We start from the raw sequence: 16,111 nt of genomic DNA, 5'->3' as shown, positions 1-16,111 counted from the left end.
TTTAATATACCATATATTTTATATACATTATATCATACACATATGATATAAATTTATGTACTTATATAATACATTATATATGTATTTATATATGACTATTGGGAGTCCAAGGAATAAATAAAACTTTTGTCTGGTGGTTTGGTTGGTTTTCACAGGACCCTTATCATCTGTGGAATCCTTTATGTATTCTTATGGTATCTTCTATCTGTATTGTAACATTCTGATGTCACTCTCAGGAACAAAAGTAATTATTATGTCTTTTTTTCCCTGAATAAACCAGTGGTTGCTTTTCATCGTAAAATAAGTTATAAAAACCATTAACTTTTTTTCAATCACTGAAACATGAACAGACATTCCCCCCCCCCCCTCAGTTTGCAGTCCTGTTTGCACAGTGTGGTCATTCCTTCACATAAAAGGGACATCCCAGGTTGATGTGCAACACAACTGTAAAACCCACTGAATTTTAAATATTTACTACACAAATGTAGATGTATAAAAGATCTTTAATGCATTGGTTTTATTGAATTTATCAATTAGCAAAACATAGTATTTCCTTTTGCCTTCTTAATGTGGAAAGTTGGTATCTTCTATTGACTTGCATTATATTTCTGCTGAACAGTACAGCTCTGTCCCCAAAAACAGGAGACCTGGGGAAAACTAGGAGTCTTCTCTCCATGTAGAACAGAGCTGTCTTTTTAGCTATGTTCTTTATGTCCCTGTGGTTTAATCAATACATGTCTTCTTTTAAAGACATTCCTTGAAGGATTCTACAATACCAAGACACAGGTAGCTGTCAAAAAAAAAAAACACAACACTACATGATAAAGAAGTAATGATAAAGAGAGAAGTAATTCTTTCTATTGGCAAGTGTTTATTAAGGATGTTTATCAGAGGGAAGTTATTGGAGATGTCTGGGGAAAGAGGCCCATAGAAAAGGCCAGACAGTATCAAGGAGACAATGTTCTGGGGGTCTTTATTGGCTAATGACTCACCTACCCTTTCTTTTTGCTTTTTCCAGAACGCTGTGATGACTGGGGGCTAGATACGATGAGACAAATCCAAGTGTTTGAAGACGAGCCAGCCCGCATCAAATGCCCCCTCTTTGAACACTTCTTGAAGTACAACTACAGCACTGCCCATTCCTCTGGACTTACCCTGATCTGGTACTGGACCAGGCAAGATCGGGACCTGGAGGAGCCCATTAACTTCCGCCTCCCAGAGAATCGCATCAGTAAGGAGAAAGATGTGCTCTGGTTTCGGCCCACCCTACTCAATGACACAGGCAATTACACCTGCATGTTGAGGTAGGCTGCTACTCAGTGGTGACCTTCCCTTGTCCTTGGAGTCCCTAGGGTTTTATTTAAATCATGAGCATGCCGCAACAACTGTGCAGGAGAAGGACACATTAGATGGCTTATGCCTTACCTCAGTGATATGGGAGGTGTGCAGAGAGGTTCTGTCTCTGAGACTATTCTTCACAGGTGGTTTCTTTTAAGAAGTGATACATGGCAATGTTGTCAGAATCTGGGGTTGAATTTATTGGCTTCTTTCCATGGCCATGGATCCTGCCTACATGGTTGCCTTGCCTGGAGGCATCGTTTCCCTGGAAAATGAACAATGAAGAATCAATTCATATCTGTTATGCTTGGCTTTTTCTTGAAGTACCTGGCAAAGACACTACACTTGGGGTATGTTTGTAGAAGGAAGACCATTTGGGATGCATCGAATATATTTAGCACAGTGCATTTCAAATTTCAACCAAAATTCTCTTCGGAAGAAAGTGAATACTATGCCCTTGGGAATCCCAAAAATATGACTTAAAGCAAGCAACCAAAGTTTATACAATCCGTCTTTGTTCTATGCGTCTTTTATAGTTAATGCTTCAAGATGCCCATTTTCTTCTCTGCACATCAATGCCAATGTGTGCTTTTTAATATCTAAATCCCTTTTAAAAAATCATCACCGTTGGGCTTAGCTCTCACAGTCCATTTTGCTACCAAGCTGCAATGTGCTTTCTAAAGTCGTATATAGGACATGTCTGTCACTTAATTTAACACAAATTTCTACTATTTATTAGGAATGTTGGTATCAGTTTTGGAGGCTGGAGGGTTTCATTCCCAGTGTGCAGTTTACCGATACTGATCTTCTTCCCCGCTCTTCAGCTTCCAGTCTCTGTGTCTTCACCTCCACTTATTATGAAGTGGTCGTGTTGGATGACAGTCCATGTAAAACTCCATCTGCTTTAACTGTATCTTGAGAGGCCCAGTTCCATGTGTAATCCAGTTCTGTGGTCCTGAGCTAAATGTTTAAGGTTTGAATTAATGAAAGCTATGAACACAGTTGATCCTCTAATAATTAGTAAGCCCATTTCCTTTCTCTCTCGTGTGTCTTATCTCTACTTCACTGAGAGTTAGAACAACGTTTTGATAAATGTATGCTATGTTATTAGGTAAAAATGTTCTCTGCTCCACCCCCCAAAAAAATCTTTAACTCACTAGTCCTTTGGAGAGTGCTTGTAGCCTGTGATGCCCCTTAGAGATTGTCATTTGATAATAATTATATTGGAATAAAGTTTACACTTACATATAGACTTCCAGTGAGCATGGAATGCTCCTGTTCTTATTATCTACACTCCAAAATGGTATAAGTGATGGCATTCAAGCAGATTGTATCAAAAAGAGCATTGGATGAGAGACAGAAAAGTACAACCTTTGTTAATGCTTAGCTGGTGACCTGGGGAAAGTTGTGCACAAATCTGGAGCTTTGGCATAGTATCTATACCGTGGAAGACTGGGATACATGTTCTTTGAGCTCCTTTTCAACTTTGACAGCTGTTAATCCTTTACCATTTCCTGGGTAACCATCAGTCAGTCCCTAGGGAGGAGCCTTTAGCTGCTTCTGCTTGAATTGTGCCTTTGCTGTGCACCTGGTTCTGCTGATGCCCCTGCTGTGCACCTCATGGTACAGAACCTGTTACTCTTCTTCCACTGACTATCTTTGAAGCTCTGACTATGGTGGCCCATTAAATCCTGCTTATTTTATTCAATAGATTTCCTAGCCCAGATTCCCGATGTGGGCCACATTCTTCTAGAGAATAGCACGGGCAGGCCTGTCATAGCAATAACACTCTTTCCTACAGATTTCTTTCTAGTTACTTTCCTATTGCTGTAGTAAGATGCATGACCAAGTCAACTTATAAAAGAAGGCATTTAAGTTGGGGTCCTTGGTTCCAGAGGCTTATAGTGCATGGCCATTAAGGTGAGGAGCATGTCAGCAGGCAGGCAGGCATGATGGTGAATCAGTAGCTGAGAAGTCTTATATTGATGATAAATCATAAGTTAGAGAAAGCTAACTACGGATGGCATAGGCTTTTGAAACCTCAAATTTCATCCCCAGGTACTCACCTCCTCCAAGAAAGTCACGCTTCTTAATCCTACCCAAAGATCAGCTGGGACCAAGTATTTAAATGTATAAGGCTATGGGGACCATTCTCATTCAAACTGCCAGAAAGGTTTGGGGATGTTTAAGGCTTTGGAGTTAGATTCATTTTCTTCTATTTATTGTTCAATTTCTTATGTTCAAATGGTACAATTGAACTTAAATGTTACTAAGATTATAGATAATGGCTATCATATACTTATATGGTTTTAATTATCATATATATAATTGAGGGATATCCAAGGTGTTTGTTGAAGGTGTTCGTTGTATAGGAGACCTAGTATAGAAATGCAGGGTGGGCTGTAGTAGAGACGTAGCTTGACAAAGGTGTGGCTCAGTCTGGATGAACGATATTGCACACTTTCCCCCTCACTGCAAGATGATTCCTGTACCTGTTTCTGCCTTCATCATTGCTGGTAGGTGTATACAACAATATTGAAAACTATGTCATAGTTTTTTTTATGACATGTTTAGTTTGTTTTTTTCTATGAATTCTCTTATTTTCCTGGCACAGGGGACACTGGGTGGATGCTTTGTCTCTATTTCCCCTTTTTAAATTTTGATCTTCTTAAATTTTTTTTCTTTTCTATATTATGGTAGCCACAATACTAATATCCTAAATTTTCAATATTTGAACTTTTAAATGATGACATTGAGAAAAAAAAATTGGAGAAATAACCAAGATTTTAACATATATAAGATAGATATGTCACAGAAAATTAGAGTATGAGTTTAAAGTTATCTGCAGCAATCATGTGAGGCAAGTGAGAACACAGGCTAGAAACAGTAACACCAAAACACTTCAGTTCTGATGTTGGAATCCAATAAAACCTTAAAGCTAAAAAATAAAAATTCTAAACCTTACTGGTCATAACCTGGAAAGTGTTCTGTTTCAAAGGTTGATTGCACCCTTAAACACTCTGTCCTTACCTTTGCCTAGTGCTGACGAGAGTATTTGAAATGACCACTTTTAATACATGTTTGAGGTCATGTATCGAGTATAAATATTTTAGCACATTAGTAGCAGGTACCTCTGTTTGCTTTTTAGTGCGCAGTGTTAATTAGTGTGAGAAATATTTCAGCGAGTCACTTAAGAGGCACGTGAACTCACACGTGTAAAGAAATCCCAGCTATGTGTCACCAAATGCAGACGGGCCTTCATGCTCTGGGCATGTTTTGTCTTTTCAGGAACACTACATATTGCTGCAAGGTTGCCTTTCCACTGGAAGTCGTTCAGAAGGACAGCTGCTTCAATTCCCCCATGAGACTCCCCGTGCATAAACTGTACATCGAGCATAGTATTCATAACATAACATGTCCAAATGTAGATGGCTACTTTCCTCCCAGTGTCAAACCAGCCGTCACTTGGTATAAGGTAAGGAAACTAGAGCAAGTGATTTAAAAAAAATATAGCCATAAATACCTGAGTTGAATGATAACACCGATACTTTGCTATTCAGATCTTTGACTTCTTCATTAATATTTTTGTACACACTTCTGCCACTTCCTTGTTTTGTTCTGTTTTAGGAGGAGAGGTGTGGGTTTCTTCCCCTCAGCCCACTGTTTCCCACATGATGTTCTCTGGGGTCCCAGAACTAACTACCTGATTTCTGTTAACTCCCAGGAACACATTTTGAGAAATTCTGCCTGCTTCCTCTCACTGCTTTGGGAGGTCAGACGCTGCTGATTCATGACGTGAATCTCAGCCCCTTGTTGAGTCAGGACTGTCATTTTTTATTCATGTGTGTTTTGTGGATTGCCGTCATTTGTGGGCACCATCCGTCTGTGGACTCCACATCTGAGGATCTGTAAAAATGTTTTTATCAAAAAATGTGAATATTGAAAGGTGGTGCATGTGGCGACACTGCACTGTAGCCTTTGAATCTTGTGGAGTCTCCACCAGCAGCAACGTGGGGAACACAGCCTCCAGCAAAACTCCTTAGGAGCTGAGCAGTGGGAGAAATTTCACTCCCTGAGACAAGTCACAAAAGTCTCCCAGCAAGAAGTTCTGATGGGGCTGGGGTAGTTCTACCATTGTGCTCCTCAGAAATGCTAGCTAGAGCAAGGAGGAGCTGTAGGACTAGAGAGACATTTGCCTACGATGCCTGATGCCTTGAAGTTTGATGCCCTGCTTACAGGAAAGGAAAAAGGCCAGCTAGATTTGATCAGTATAAGGAAAGAAAGAAAATGGCATTACTGGACATGGAGGAAGGGGGGGGGAGGAATATCTCAGGACTGAGGCTAGACATGGAGGAAGGAAAAAAATGGGAACTTCTCAGGACTGAGGCCAGACATAGAGGAAGGTAAAGGAGGGAACATTTCAGAACTGAGGCATTTTGAAGAATCTCTGTTCATATGAAGATGCAATCATATTCTAAAGTCCAGAAAAGGTTATTTTTAGATGAAAGTGAGCAATAAATATTTAAGTCGCATTTATGTTTCAAGAAAAGGGTGCATAAAACAATAATATTTCTGCAGCAAAAAAAGTATGTCAGAAGGCTATACTATTTAAAAACAGACTCTTTAAAAACAGGCCTACATCAGGAAAACGATATGATACATAAATAAATAGGGTGCAGAAATAGAATTTACTTGTCTGAAGCTTACATAAATATTAAAAACTTAATGTGAAGAAATTATTTTATACATGAAATGGAAATAAGATGGAAAATAACAATAAATCCAAGCATGCACAAATGCACACATACACATACACACAAACATGCATGTATACACAGAAATATATACATGCACACACAGACATGTATATAAATAAGCACACATACACATGCACATATATACATACATATGTGTGCACATACACTCATATACATGTTCTGTGTACCAAAGTACTCGTATACATACATATGTGCACATATGCACACATAGAAGTATGCACACTCATATAATCACACACATGCACACAGGTATACCCATTCCCATGCTCACACAGTGCGCAGAAACTGCTGAAGACTAGTAGGAAGTAAAGAGAAAATTTAAAAGTAAAATGATAACCATAACCAAAGGCTAGAGTGGCCACACAAATATATAATAAAGGAAATTTTTAAGACAGTGAGTGTTACCAGAGAGAAAATGGACATTTCACAATAGTGTCAAGATCATTTCATTGGGAAGCCATGAAACAACAGAAGTATCTCTGACTTACCAAAGTGTTTCAAAATACATGAAGTTCTTAGAAATTGCCAGAACTAGAGGGGGAAATAGACAAATTCACAAGTGCAGTTCAGCAGTTTAAAATTTTCTTGGTCAATTGCTAATGAAATGACTTAGTAGTCAGCTTTTTTTTAACTGTACCAGTATTCTGTTAAGAATTTTTTTGCAACACATTTTATTTTTTATTAAATTAACTAATTTTTTAAAAAATTTTATTGAGAAAAAGAAAAAAACATTTCTGCCTCCTCCCAGCCTCCCATTTCCCTCCCCCTCCTCCAACCTTCTCCCCCTCCCTTTACTATTCTCCCCCTCCCTTTCCAGTCCAAAGAGCAGTCAGGGTTCCCTGCCCTGTGGAAAGCCCACTCCATCCATGTATAGGAAGGTGAACATCAAAACTGGCTAGGCTCCCACAAAGCCAGAACATGAAGTAGGATCAAAACCCAATGCCATTGTCCTTGGCTTCTCAGCAGCCCTCATTGTTCGCCATGTTCAGAGAGTCCGGTTTTATCCCATGCTTTTTCAGTCACAGTCCAGCTGGCCTTGGTGAGCTCCCAATAGATCAGCCCCACTGTCTCAGTGGATGGTTGCACCCCTCGTGGTCCTGACTTCCTTGCTCATGTTCTCCCTCCTTCTGCTCCTCATTGGGACCTTGGGAGCTCAGTCCGGTGCTCCAGTGTGGGTCTCTGTCTCTATCTCCATCCATCACCAGATGAAGGTTCTATGGTGATATGCAAGATATTCGTTAGTATTGCTATAGAATAGGGTCATTTCAGGTTCCCTATCCTCAGCTGCCCAAGGAACTAACTAGGGACATTGCCTTGGGCTCCTGGGAGCCACTCTAGGTTCAAGTCTCTTGCCAACCCTAAGGTGGCTCCCTTAACTAAGATTTGTGCTTCCCTGCTCCCCTATCCAACCTTCCTTTATCCCAATCATCCCGTTTCCCCAAGTTTCCCCCAACCTCCCATTCTCACTTTTCTCTCCCCATCTCTGCTTACCCTCATCCCACCCCAGCCCCAAGATCCCAATTTTTTCCCCGGCAATTTTGTCTACTTCCCATAACCAGGAGGATAACTATATGTTTTTCTTTGGGTTCACCTTCTTATTATCTTCTTTAGGATATCAAATTATAGACTCACTGACCTTTATTTATGGCTAGAAACCAATTATGAGTGAGTACATCCCATGTTCATCTTTTTGGGTCTGGGTTACCTCACTCAGGATAGTGTTTTCTATTTCCATCCATTTGCATGCAAAATTCGAGAAGTCATTGTTTTTTACCGCAGCGTAGTACTCTAATGTGTATATATTCCACACTTTCTTCATCCATTCTTCCATTGAAGGGCATCTAGGTTGTTTCCAGGTTCTGGCTATTACAAATAATACTGCTATGAACATAGTTGAACAAATGATTTTGTCATATGATAGGGCATCTCTTGGGTATATTCCCAAGAGTGGTATTGCTGGGTCCAGGGGTAGGTTGATCCCGAATTTCCTGAGAAACTGCCACACTGCTTTCCAAAGTGGTTGCACAAGTTTGCATTCCCACCAGCAATGGATGAGGGTAGCCCTTCCTCCACAGCCTCTCCAGCAAAGGCTATCATTGGTGTTTTTGATTTTAGCCATTCTGACAGATGTAAGATGATATCTCAATGTTGTTTTGATTTTATTTGCATTTCCCTGATTGCTAAGGAGGTTTAGCATGCCTTTAAGTGTCTTTTGGCCATTTGAACTTCTTCTGTTGAGAATTCTCTGTTCAGTTCAGTGCCCCATTTTTTGATTGGGTTAATTAGCATTTTAAAGTCTAGTTTCTTGAGTTCTCTATATATTTTGGAGATCACACCTTTGTCTGTTGCGGGGTTCGTGAAGATCTTCTCCCAGTCAGTAGGTTGCCTTTTTGTCTTAGTGACAGTGTCCTTTGCTTTACAGAAGCTTCTCAGTTTTAGTAGGTCCCATTTATTCAATGTTGCCCTTAATGTCTGTGCTGCTGGGGTTATACATAGGAAGCGATCTCCTGTGCCCATCTGTTGTAGGGTACTTTCCACTTTCTCTTCTATCAGGTTCAGTGTGTTCAGACTGATATTGAGGTCTTTGATCCATTTGGACTTGTGTTTTGTGCATAGTGATCGATATGGGTCTATTTTCATTCTTCTACAGGTTGACATCCATTTGTGCCAGCACGATTTGTTGAAGACACTTTCTTTCTTCCATTGTATACTTTTAGCTCCTTTACCGAAAATGAGGTATTCATAGGTTTGTGGATTAAAATCCCGGTCTTCTATACGATTCCATTGGTCGACCTCTCTGTTTTTATGCCAGTACCATACTGTTTTCATTTCTGTAGCTCTGTAATAGAGTTTGAAGTCAGGGATGGTAATGCCTCCAGAAGATCCTTTATTGTATAAGACTGTGTTGGCTATCCTGAGTTTTTTGTTTTTCCATATAAAGTTGATTATTGTCCTCTCAAGATCTGTGAAGAATTTTGATGGGACCTTGATGGGGATTGCATTGAATCTATAAATTGCTTTTGGTAGAATTGCCATTTTTACTATGTTGATCCTCTCAATCCAAGAGCAAGGGAGGTCCTTCTATTTTCTGGTATCCTCTTCACTTTCTTTCTTCAATGCCTTAAAGTTCTTGTCAAATAGATCTTTCACTTCCTTGGTCAGAGTTACCCCAAGATATTTTATGCAGTGTGTTGCTATCGTGAAAGGTGATGCTTCTCTGATTTCCCTCTCTGCTTCCATAACCTTTGTGTATAAGAGGTCGACTGATTTTTTGGAGTTGATCTTGTATCCTGCCACATTACTAAAACTGTTTATCAGCTGTAAAAGTTCTTTGGTGGAGTTTATGGGGTCGCATATGTACACTATCATATCATCTGCAAATAACGAAAGTTTCACTTCCTCCTTTCCAATTTGAATCCCCTTGATCCCCTTATGCTGTCTTATTGCTATTGCTAAAACTTCAAGCACTATATTGAAGAGGTATGGAGAGAGTGGACAGCCTTGTCGTGTTCCTAATTTTAGTGGGATGGCTTTGAGTTTCTCTCTGTTTAATTTGATGTTAGCTGTTGGCTTGCTGTAAATAGCTTTTATTATATTTAGGTATGACCGTTGTATCCCTAATCTCTCCAAGACTTTTATCATAAAGGGATGTTGAATTTTGTCAAATGCTTTTTCAGAATCTAATGAAATGATCATATGGTTTTTTTTCTTTCAGTTTATTTATATGATGGATTACATTGACAGATTTTCATATGTTGAACCAGCCCTGCATCTCTGGGATGAAGCCTACTTGATCATAATACATCATTTTTCTAATGTGTTCTTGGATTCGGTTTGCCAGTATTTTGTTGAGGATTTTTGCGTTGATGTTCATGAGTGAGATTGGCCTGTAATTCTCTTTCTTGGTTGAGTCTTTGTGTGGTTTTGGTATCAGAGTAACTGTAGCTTCATAAAAGGAATTTGGTAATGACTCTTCTGTTTCTATATTGTGAAATACATTAAGGAGTATAGGTATTAGGTCTTCTTGGAAGTTCTGGTAGAATTCCGCATTGAAACCATCTGGTCCTGGGCTTCTTTTGGTAGGGAGCTTTTTGATAACAGCTTCTAATTCTTCGTGACTAACAGGTCTATTTAGATTGTTCACCTGGTCTTGGTTTAACTTTGGTATATGGTATTTATCTAAAAAAGTGTCCATTTCTTTTACATTTTCCAGTTTTGTGGCATACAGGCTTTTTTAGTAAGATCTAATGATTCTCTGAATTTCCTCTGTGTCTGTGGTTATGTCCCCCTTTTCATTTCTGATCTTATTAATTTGCATATTCTCTCTCTGCCGTTTGATTAGTTTGGATAGGTGTTTATCAATCTTGTTGATTTTCTCCAAAAACCAGCTTTTTGTTTCATTGATTCTTTGAATTGTTTTCTGTGTTTCTGTTTTTGTTGATTTCAGCCCTCAGTTTGATTATTTCCAGTCTTCTACTCCTCCTAGGTGAGTCTGCTTCTTTTTTTTTTTTAGAGCTTTCAGGTGATCTGTTAAGTCTCCAATGTGTGCTTTCTCTCTTTTCTTTAAGTGGGCACTTAGTGCTATGAACATTTCTCTTAGGACTGATTTCATAGTGTCCCATAAGTTTGAGTGTGTTGAGTCTTTATTTTCATGAGTCTAAAATCAGCAAATTGAAAAGCACATATGCATGGTTCTCCTGATATCAAAGGGAAAAGTACCAAATTAGGGAAACATAGAATGATTTTTTAGAAAGAGAATGAACCCACATATCGAACAATGGACCTACACATATATGGTAAAATTATACCTGCAATGAGACTGTTTCAGAGAGTTTAAATGGGATCTACTCAGATGAGAAAATAGTGAAGGAGATTTGATTGACCAGGGCTGTGTGGAAGGTCTGCAATGGTGATTCTCAGTATTATATTCCTGGTCTTGCTGGTGTTTACAAAGATAATATACATTGTAATAACTCAATAGTTAATTCACACGATTATGCTGGTTTCTGCATATGTTTTGTTGTGTGCTAAAATAAGTACGAAAGAAAAAGATATGGAGAACTGAGTGTGGGAGACAAGAGAGAGAATAAGGGAGGGGAGGGGAGTAGGAAGGGAAGTCAGTGGGCAGGAGAGACAGAGAGATTGAAGATACAATAACCTACTGCAGTGTATGGACCACAGTTGAGCACTGTTTCACATACATTACAAAACACAATAGAAAACCGGAATATTCTGAGCGTGGAACACAGATAATAGCAATAAATCATTACTTTTAAGTGGAACAATGGGGCCTTAGTTATACTGTCGATGGGATTTAATTTAGAGATGCACACAGAAGTATTTACAGGTGACAGTATTAGTATTGGTATTGGTATTGGTATTGGTATTGGTATTGGCATTAGTATTAGTATTAGTGAGGTGATATTAACAGATAGACTCCAAAAAAGCAAAACCTCACTGTGGGAAGCTTCCTTGTCTACCAACATGACTTCTTCTCAATTCTATGTGTTCCTATACACATTATATCCTTCTTCTCATTTTCCCCATGCATGGCCTCTGCCTAGGATTCTCTTTCAGAACAAGACAGATTCCACTCCTATCATGGGTTGCTCCCCGGGTCACACCTGTAGGCCTTTACCTATGTGATGTCCTTTTAAGGTGACTTTCTACTGCACTGCTGGACTCTTCTATTCATATACAAATACACTGGCTAAAAATAAACAGCTTCTTCATAGGCACAGAGTGGGGTTCAGCATGATAAATGACATGTAGGCCCAGCTCCGTGCAATCTCAATAGGAATACACAATTCAACATGAGTACCATGTACACATGTGGTACATATGTACACATGCAGGCAGACACTCACTCATGTAAAACAACATTGAATACAACTTTTTTTTTTTAAAAAAAAAGTGTAATGTTAAGTCCCACAAAGTAGTAGAGAGAAAATGTTCTGGTTTTCATAAGAAACTTTGATGTCCTGTGAGACAGTTGACTCTTACATATTTCATATCAAATTATTCCAATTTTTGAATTTCCTGTCTCCATGAATGGTGATGCTAATAACCAATATATGAGAAATGGAGGTCTGGAGTAAGTTATGGACTTAGTAAATATCACATAAATCCAGATATGTCTAAGACATCAGGGTAGCAGGTAGACAGACAAGCAGAGAGCAGGTTGCTATCTTGTGTAAGAGTCTGAAACTAAACAGTCACATTGCACATAGAGAAATGGATGCATCTCTGTGATAATTGAAGCAGTCAGTAATTGAAATAAAGTGAGAAGAGTCACTGGGAGGTGGTGACACACACACCTTTAATCCCAACACCTGAGAGGTAGAGGCAGGTGGATTTCTCTGAGTTTGAGGCCAGCCTGGTCTACAAAGCAAATTCCAGGACAGCTAGGACTGTTACACAGAGAAACTGAAAGAGAGGGAGGGAGGGAGAGAGAGATGGAGTTGGGAAGTAGGGAGGGAGGGAAGGAAGGAGGGAGGGGAGAGAAAAAGTGGGTAAGTCTGTCTCTAGAGAGTCAGTGCAATGATTGAAGACATAAAATTTAGATAGGAGATTGAGAAAATAATCACTTCTATGTAACTATTGCCAAGGGAGAGTCCTCACAATTTATAGGTGGCTCAATGGGTAAATCATTTGCTGTACAACATGGGAACTTTAGTTTGGATCCCCCAAACCCACATAAAGTGTCAGTTGTGGTGAGCACATCTGTAAGCACATCAAGACTGGCCGGTTCTGCAGTCTCACAGATTTACTAGTCTAGGTGAAATGGTGGGCTGTACATTCAAAGCAAACCTGTTTGAACAAGTGAGGAGAGAGTGGCGCACAGACAAGTGCACACTCACACATGTATAAGCCTGTGTATACACACACACACAAACATATACAATATACATACATATTAACACACATACATATACACACATGAACACGCATACACATATATACCCACATATACGCAAGTACACAAATATACACACATGTGCAAGCACACACACACACACACACATACACACACACACACACACACACACATACACATACACACACAGTGCAATTACCTGCTTTAAAGGAGAAGAGACAATGAGAACACAGCCACTCCTTCTATCTTCTGGTTATGACGAAACTGCTAACGTGGGTTGCGTTGTTTTCTTTTTCTTTTTGTTTCTCATTCCTCTGCCTTTGTCTAATTGACTGGTACCTTTGAGCTCAAGGATTCTGCCACCAGAAATGAGGCAGGACTGAGGTTTTGGGTGGGTGCTTTCTCCGATTTGTTTTGATGCCAGTCCTGATGTTTCAGTTTTCTACCTTCTGCAGTCATCCTCTGATGTATATAGCACTTCTTTTTAGGAACATGGTCCTCTGTAGTAATAGAAATAAAAGTCGGAGGCTTAAAAGTTACATAATTATAATCCATTTCATTAACTTGCCTTCCTCCTACCACCTGCAAGTTGAAGAATGTTCAGCTCAAAGGAGGAGGAGGAAGTGAGTGACTTCTACTTTAATAATGCCGTCTGTACGCTAAGTACTTTATTACCACTGTCAGTGATCTTCAGAACTCTAAAAGGTAGACAGCGCCGTTAATAGGGTACAGGATGTGTTCCAAATGGCCTACTGTACTTTATTCTCCCAGTGCCCTTAGAAAACACAGTGTCCTATTTCCCATGTTTTGTAGTCAGTAACTACACAAGTCAATGATTCTGAGGCTGGGACAAAATTCCTCAACGAGGCAACTTATAGGTTTTAATGGCTCATAGTGTCAATGATTTGAACTCATTCACCAACTCTATTGCTCTATTGTGCATGGCAAGGCAGAATCAACATGGCTAAAAGACAGGACAGAGGGAAGTTGTCTAACATGCCACATAGATAGTAGAGGGACAGACAGGAAGGGGCCAGGGGAAAAGATAGTCTTAAAATGCAAGTTCCCAGTGACTTACTTCCCTCAACCACAGCCAGCTCTGAGGAATTCACTAATGGGTAGGTGTATTGATGAAATTAGAGATCTTGTGAGCCAATCACCTGTCCCCAGACTATCACCTGGCAACCAAGTTTTACCACAAGAGTTTTTGTGGGATATTTTTTTATATAAAAACCATAACAAAAACCTAGGTGAGATGCTGTTGGGAAATTTATCAAATACTACTGGGCTAGAAGCCAAGCTTCAACTGCAGGTGTCAAGAGGATGTACTTTAGCTTTAAATTTTGAATTTATTCAACAGTCCAGCTGCAAATGGACATCCTTGGAGTGCAGGCCATTTCTAGGTGTTTCTAAAGCTTTTCCTGCCTAAGACTGATGCAGAGAGGGGAGTCCAATCCCTACTTTTAGATATCAGGGCACTATAAAGGGAAAGATAATACGTGAACATATACTTGTTTGTGAACTAGATGATGGGATATAGAGCAAACTGTGGGTAGTGGGGCCTGGAAAGGATCCCAGTGGACTGAGGTTAGAGGAGGAAAAAAACCACGTGTTTCCATTTCAGAAGTGTGCAGAAAGGGGAATAAGACTGAGCATGCCATTCATGTTGTTTCTTCCTCCGTCATCCTATCTTCATCACTGTAGGGTCTCCCTAATTCAGGACTTCTGCAATCCTGGCATGAATTGTTCAGTAAGTGACTGTCAATTGAAGCAGATTTGGTAACTCATCTGAAAAGTATACTATGCTTTATAAATGATTCACTGAATTCCAAATATCTGGCTAGCCAAAGAACTTCTGGAATGCAGAATATATTTAAGAATGTTGGTTTAGGGGCTGTAGAGATGGCTCAGAGGTTAAGACTGCTCTTCTGGAGGTGCTGAGCTCAATTCCCAGCAACAACATGATGTCTCATACCCATCTATAATGAGATCTGGTGCCCAGAACACTATATACATAATAAATAAATTTAAAAATATGACATTTGAAAAAAAAGAATGTTGGTTTAGTCACGTAGCTACCCCAAAGCATATAGTAAATTCAGAGTGTGATTTTTCTTACTGCCATTTATTATTATTATTATTATTAATTGTAAAACTTATTTTTCATGCCACCATGCATTTCATGTTGTTGAATTAATTCCTCCTTTTTATTGTTTTGGTTGTCTATTTCAAATTTCACTTTATAGAGACTTGTAAAAGGGAGGTCAGTTTTCCCTTCTCCATGAGATGGGAGGAACCCATGAGGAAACTGTTTAATTGGGTGTTTTGTTTTGTTTTGTTTTGTTGGTTTTTCGAGACAGGGTTTCTCTGTAGCTTTGGTGCCTGTCCTGGAACTAGCTCTTGTAGATCAGGCTGGCCTCGAACTCCCAGAGATCCTCTAATTGGGTGCTTTGTAACTGTGTTATGGTAACTGTGAAGATCCTCTCCTGCCATGTAGCAGGATGGATGTTAGTCCAGATTGCAGTTTATAGAAACTGAATATCTTCACGTCCATTGTGATTAAGTTTGGCACAGTACCTCTGCTTTAATATTTTTTAAATAAAAAATTCATACAATATATTCCCTTCCCCGAATTCCTCCCAGACCTAAAATAAAATTAATCACAATTGGCTAGATACTGTTGTGGATGTTTCTCCGAAAATATTCAAAGTATTGTCTTTTGTTTCTGATAAAGAACCCTGTGCTGGTGAGTTTTTATATGAACTTGGCACAGGCTAGATTTTTTTTTAATCTGTCAATTAAGAAAATAACTAAGATTGGTCTATAGGCCAGACTGTAGGGCCTTTTCCTGATTGATGTTTGATGAGTTGTACCACCTCAGGGATGGTAGTCCTAAGGTGTGTAAGAAAGCAGACTGAGCAAGCCAGTCAGCAGCATCGCTCCATGGCCTCTGCATCCCCTGCTCCCTTCAGGGTCCTGCCCGACTGCACTCAGCCATGGAGAGTGACCTGAGAATTGTGAGCTGAAATGAACCCTCTCCTCCCCAGGTTGTTTGTGATTTAGCATAGCCATAAAGAGTAGAAGACATTGCCTTAGGAAAGAACATTTGTGAAAAATT

At 39.5% G+C, this 16,111-nt stretch overlaps 1 protein-coding gene across 3 annotated transcripts in view; it reads left to right on the top strand.

The window, feature by feature from the left end:
- Il1rap (interleukin 1 receptor accessory protein) overlaps window positions 1-16,111 on the top strand; it is a 157,267-nt gene that overhangs the window by 95,316 nt on the left and 45,840 nt on the right. For all 3 annotated transcript variants that reach the window (XR_012910087.1, XM_075967651.1, XM_075967649.1), the window contains exons 3-4: window positions 1,019-1,304; window positions 4,627-4,813. Coding sequence is in view for 2 of the 3 variants with exons in the window: in XM_075967651.1 (XP_075823766.1) it covers window positions 1,019-1,304; window positions 4,627-4,813 (473 nt within the window). In the remaining variant the exon portion in view is untranslated. The remainder of the gene's footprint in view (window positions 1-1,018; window positions 1,305-4,626; window positions 4,814-16,111) is intronic.

The sequence above is a fragment of the Microtus pennsylvanicus genome, chromosome 1 (assembly GCF_037038515.1).
Source record: "Microtus pennsylvanicus isolate mMicPen1 chromosome 1, mMicPen1.hap1, whole genome shotgun sequence".
Taxonomy (NCBI): Eukaryota; Metazoa; Chordata; class Mammalia; order Rodentia; family Cricetidae; genus Microtus; species Microtus pennsylvanicus.
Note: the sequence above shows the minus strand (reverse complement) of the source record. Positions and strands in the feature narration are given on the sequence as shown.